This window comes from Gigantopelta aegis, chromosome 8 (assembly GCF_016097555.1).
Source record: "Gigantopelta aegis isolate Gae_Host chromosome 8, Gae_host_genome, whole genome shotgun sequence".
Lineage (NCBI taxonomy): Eukaryota > Metazoa > Mollusca > Gastropoda > Neomphalida > Peltospiridae > Gigantopelta > Gigantopelta aegis.
The window spans coordinates 67,728,733-67,734,847 of record NC_054706.1 but is presented as its reverse complement, the minus strand read 5'-3'; the positions used below and the strand labels follow the sequence as shown (position 1 = coordinate 67,734,847).

Sequence of the window (6,115 nt, the reverse complement as noted above, 5' to 3'; positions counted from 1 at the left end):
TTTATCAACACCACTAGAGAACAATGATTAATTATTAATCATCGGCTGTTGGATGTCAAACATTTAGATAGGAAATATTAGTAGCAAGGGATCTTTTATATGCACCATCCCAGAATAAGAAAAAGCCCAATGAGCCCACTGACAAGGATCAATGCCAGACTGACAAGGATCAATGCCGCACTTTACCACTAGCCAGTTGGAGTATGGTAGTTGTTACGGTGGGTATCGTTATGTAGTCTTAGTTATACAAGCTGTGCTCCAGTACTGTTTTAATACCAGAAAGACATTTTTTGTAAATTTAACAATTCCCTCAACATTTTGTATTTATGGTTATGTATATAGTTGAGGTGCACACAAATGAGAGAGGAAACCAGTCTGTTAATCCATGGGTTCCTCTTACATTGGCAGCGTCCTGGACAGTACATGCCACAGCCTTTATTACACCAGTTGTGGAGTGAAGAGCCATTGACGTGGATCGGTTCCTGATCAGGCTGCAGTCTTGCCTCATTTTTTAAATTCAAGGTCAATTGCTATTGACTGAAGTAGGTTGATGTTAGTGGGAGGTTTCCCTCATTCTTAAAACCAAATGTCACCATTACTTTCTTAAATAGTCACTCAATACTGTGCTGGGGTGGCAAGCAGTTCCTTAATTTCTTAAATTGTCACTCAATACTGTGCTGGGGTGGCAAGCAGTTCCTTAATTTCTTAAACTGTCACTCAATACTGTGCTGGGGTGGCAAGCAGTTGCTTAATTTCTTAAACTGTCACTCAGTACTGTGCTGGTGGCAAGCAGTTCCTTAATTACAGGAATTCATTTTGTTGGTCTGGTAGCTGGGTATTTTAAATATGATTATCCAGTGTTTTCATGGATTTTCTTTCAATACTTTATCTCTGGCATTTTAGAAATCATCTGGATGATATTAACTTTGCTTCATGTACATCTCTGGATTCCTGTAAGTCGACTGGCTACACAGGCAATTCTTGGATATATCTTTTTATAAGCAAGGATAGAACACATACCACATCCTTGATACACCAGTCATTAAGGACTAGTTGGACAGTTTTACAAAGCAACACCAATGAAAGTCGTGTAATGGAATAGCATCCCACTCTAGGCAGTGAGAATGTAATGGATAATGTACGAGGGTAATTCACGAGCCCCGGTGGGGGTGAGTTAATTATTTTTCATGAATCTACACTTCCTGACTGCATTCTCCAACTTCATCCATTATTCATTAAATCAAATTACGTCATTGCTAATTAACTTTCTATTTTATCTTTTTTAATGCAAATATGGTTATTATTTTGTTTTTACAAAACTAATAGCCCAAAATGATAGGATCCTTACGGACCTAACCTGAATGATGCAGTCAGGATATCCTAAGGAGTGGATTGCTGGCATTAAGTGTGGTGCACATGCAAAACGTGTAGGCCCAATCTCCGATTTCCAATTTAGTTTCCAACAATCTTTGCGGTGATCCACCAGAATATATTACTATCACTATCACTAGTATCAGGTTTATAAGGCTTAAATTACCTATTTGTTTAATTGTTGATGCCGATGTTTGGCTTTGTGGGCTAAAGCATTATACTCATTTACAACAAATATATTCTGTCAGTAGTAGGTTTAAATCCCTGACCTGAATGCATGAAAAGTTCAAATTTCATTGTTTCGCAGGTGTTGATTCTTGAAACATTATTACCCATATGGGCTCAAATATACGGGGTAATATTTGTTCGATCTCTGCACAGTGTGCAGATTGCTTCTACAGCCATTGATTGGCTGGCTTAAAAACCACGATGTTTGGTTGGTTGCTTGGCATGGCCGGAACTTCACTTTCATTCATATAATGAGTCAGATTACACATACGTTATACGATATACAAAGATTTACAAAAACAAATGGACTCACTCGTTTCGTAAACATGAAATGGTAATTTTCATAAGCAGCGGCTTTAGTAATATATAAAAATAATTATTTTCAAATGCAAATACAGTCGTATTATTTTGTACTGTAAACATTTGGCTGTAAAAAGAACGCCGTTATGCTATGACGTCACTTACATTACGTCATGTAATGTGCGTAAGATTATATGATGTAATGGCTGATGGCTTTGTTGTAGACTGCAGAGGAATTTTTACATTAAAAATCAGTTAAAATTGACAATGGGTAATAAAGAGAATAACCAACTCGCTACGAGGAGTTACGAATTATCTGTCCCTCGTGAATGAATGTTGTAAAACCCTCGTCAAAGGCTCGGGTTTACAACATTCATTCACTCGGGACAGATAATTCATAATTCCTCGTAGCTCGTTAGGTGTAGATTATTTAGAGAATAACTATCACAATAGTGTGACATCACAGGTGTGGACCAGCCTCGGTGGCATCGTAGTTAGACCATCGGTCTACAGGCTGGTAGGTACTGGGTTCGGATCCCAGTCGAGGCATGGGATTTTTAATCCTGATACCAACTCCAAACCCCGAGTGAGTGCTCCGCAAGGCTCAATGGGTAGGTGTAAACCACTTGCACCGACCAGTCATCCATAACTGGTTCAACAAAGGCCATGCTTTGTGCTATCCTGCCTGTGGGAAGCGCAAATAAAAGATCCCTTGCTGCTAATCAAAAAGAGTAGCCCATGTAGTGGCGACAGTGGATTTCCTCTCAAAATCTGTGTGGTCCTTAACCATATGACTGACGCTATATAACCGTAAATAAAATGTGTTGAGTGCGTCGTTAAATAAAACATTTCTTTCTTTCTTTCTTTCACAGGTGTGGATTAAGTCCTGGTAGTAAACAGTTATACATCATAGGCTATGAAATGTGCATTTCTATTCCTTACAAAGTGCATTTAAAAGATCTCTTCCTTAGGAGTAGTATATGTGACAGCAGTGGGTTTACTCTCAGTAGTAAGATCATGTGATAGACACCAGTAACCATTCATGCTGTTTCAAAAACTACATACGGTTCATTATACATCATTCGATTGAACACTGCAAATAAGGAAGGAAATGTTTTATTTAACGACGCGCCTAACACACTTTATTTACGGTTATATAGCGTAGGACAACAGATATTAAGAGAGGAAACCCGCTGTCACCACTTCATGGGCTACTCTTTTTCGATTAGGGATCTTTTACCTGTATATGCACCATCCCACAGACAGGATAACACATACCACAACCTTTGATATACCAGTCGTGGTGCACTGGCTGGAACGAGAAATAGCCTAATGGGCCCACCGACATGGATCTATCCCAGGCCGATTGCACATCAAGCGAGTGCTGTGCCACTGTATACATTTTTTTTTTTTAAACAAGTCCTCCTATATTTTCTGTAACACCACCTCTAACTGCAATCACTTGTGAATCTAGGTTGAAAACATGAAAACAAATATTAAAATGTCCAATTTCATGTTGACATTTAAATCAATGTTAATTTCAAGTAAGCTGTACCTGTTATTAACATTGTCAAAACACAGCTCAAACTTGAAGACAAAATTAACATCTATTACAATATTATAAAGCTGGAATTTCAAGAATATTTCAATGATTTAGAATACACAATCCATCTTTATGTTCTTCCTGTTGCATTCCATTATTTGATATCATTTGGCAAAACTAATCTCATTCACATAAAATAAATATATTATTCTCCACTTCAATATTCGCAAACAGTTTTGAATGTCAATGTATTACTACCATGTCATACGAAGGCAGCTGACAATAATTGTGAGCAATAACACACGTTTCTTTAAAAAAAAGTTTGTTTTGTTTAACGACACCACTAGAGAACACTGATTAATTAATCACCAGCTATTGGATGTCAAACATGGTAATTCTGCCACGTAGTTATCAAACGAAACCCACTACATTTTTTCTAATGCAGCAAGGGATCTTTTATATACTTTCCCACAGACAGGAAAGCAAATACCATCGGCTTTGACCGGTTGTGGTGCACTGGTTGGAACGAGAAAAACGTAAGCAGCTGAATGGATCCACCGAGGTGGTTCGATCCTGCGATGAAAGCACCTCAAGTGAGCACTCAACCGGTTGAGCTAAATCCCACCCACCATTAAAATCAAGGTATTGGCAATTGTGAATGATAATAAGGTGAGGTGACATTGTGATTTTATTAAAACTACTGTTGTGTTTGTATTTTGCATTAGTAAATGATGTTATAACATGGTGAGGGTGAAATTACACCTATAAGATGCCCTTTGGTCTCGAAATGTATAAGTGAAATATCTAATGATTTTCATTAACACTGTATGAAACCCTTATTTGGTGACAACATCTAAAGTGGTGGTCATCAGTAATTGGGATTCAAAGTGTCAGACCATCTCCAACCAACACTGAGAACCATAGACTTCATCATGGTCCATTAAAAGTTAAAAGTTTGTTTTGTTTAACAACAACACTAGAGCGCATTGATTTATTAATCATCGGCTATAGGATGTCCAATTCTGACATACGGTATATTAGAGAGGAAACACCCTACATTTTTCCATTAGTAGTAAGGGATCTTTCATATGCACCATCCCACACACAGGATAGCACATACCACGACCTTTAATATACCAGTCGTGGTGTACTGGCTGGAATGAGAAATCACCCAATGGTCCCACTGACGGGGTTCGATCATAGATCAACCGTGCATCAGGCAAGAGTTTTACCACTGGGCTACCATCCAACACATTGGTCTGTCAAAAAGTGCCATAATTGTGTTTGTAGTTTATTGTTGTTTCAACACGCCTACGATTGTCCTATCACAAAGTTCCGTGCAGACTGGCCTGTGTCAGGATCTATATGGCCTTGAGATTGTAGTGCTAAAACAGCTTTGAAAATCCAATGCCTGGTCACAATAAGCTTATGTTGAGCCGAGAGATTGTTATTTTAACATGTCCCCGATTATCTATCACATAGTTCCGTGCAGACTGGCCTGTGTGAGGATCTGTATAGCCTTGAGATCGGCCTCGGTGAGCGACTCGCTCGTCAGACACTCCACCTCGTACTCGACCGCATCCTGAGACAGAACGTATGCAGTGGATTCCGGGGTGGGTGTGGCGTCAATCTGCACGATCGACCGAATCGCCTGCTCCTGAGCCGCCTCCTCCGCCTGCTGCCGCTGTAGCTCCTGTGTGTCGTGACCGAACTGGTGGCCATCGTATGACAGAGCCATCTCGGCTTTCTTCGTCTGTCCGTTGGCCGCGATGATCACGATGGACCCGGCTTCGGGATGCTGCAGCATGTGGCTGCTGAGGAAGTCCTTGCGGTAGAATGTCTGGCCGCAGTAATGACACTGGTAGTGCTGCTGTTGCTGTTGCTGCTGCTGTTGTCCGTCCTCGGCTTCCACTCCCTGGTGTAGACCCTGTGACGTCGTCTCGTAACTCACGGTCAGCTGGGATTTCTTCCGGTGCGACTTGGATTTCGACGTCACCATGGATCCAGCCTCGGGGTGTTGCAGCATGTGGCTGTTGAGGTACTCCTTGCGGAAGAAACTCCGGCCGCAGATCTGACACTGGTACTGGCGCACGCCCTGATGTGAGGCCTGGTGTCGCTTCAGGCTTCCTGAAGTAAAACAGTGATAGTATATTAATGCGGATTCCTGCTCAGGAGTGGATGCAGACTTTTGCTAGGGATGGATTGCAACTTATTACAGGGCCGTAGCTAGCGGGAGGGGGGGGGCAAGGGGGTGCAGTTGCCCTCCCCCCAGAAAAAAATTCGGAAAGCTTTATAGAAACTTAAAGAAATTTCTCTTCTTAACCATTTAAGGAGTTTTAGACTATTAACTACTCAGTTGCCCCCCCCCCCCCCCCCCCAAAAAAAAACAAAAAATCCTAGCTACGGCCCTGTAATAAAGGGGGAACCTACATGTATAGTATTCCAGAGTACACTAATATGCACCGAGTACATATATTACGTGATTTCCTTAGTAATACTTAGCTGACCAAAATACATACATAACTGGACACACACAGGACCAAGTCAAACGTTTAGATTTAAGGGGTTTACAGGGGTTCTATTGTGTACTGATATTTTGAAAGGGACTGTGAAAAACATCCAGTTTTATGGGAATTTCTGTTAAATGAGGTCTGGTTTTGGGGGGTTTTAATG

The 6,115-nt window shown here is 40.8% G+C and overlaps 1 protein-coding gene across 1 annotated transcript in view; it reads right to left on the bottom strand.

Moving 5' to 3' along the window:
* Positions 1–4,563: 4,563 nt before the first annotated feature.
* LOC121379180 overlaps positions 4,564–6,115 on the bottom strand; it is a 32,753-nt gene continuing 31,201 nt past the window's right edge. Inside the window, exon 15 of the mRNA XM_041507678.1 lies at positions 4,564–5,569. Coding sequence (XP_041363612.1) covers positions 4,917–5,569 — 653 coding nt within the window. The 3' untranslated portion in view covers positions 4,564–4,916. The remainder of the gene's footprint in view (positions 5,570–6,115) is intronic.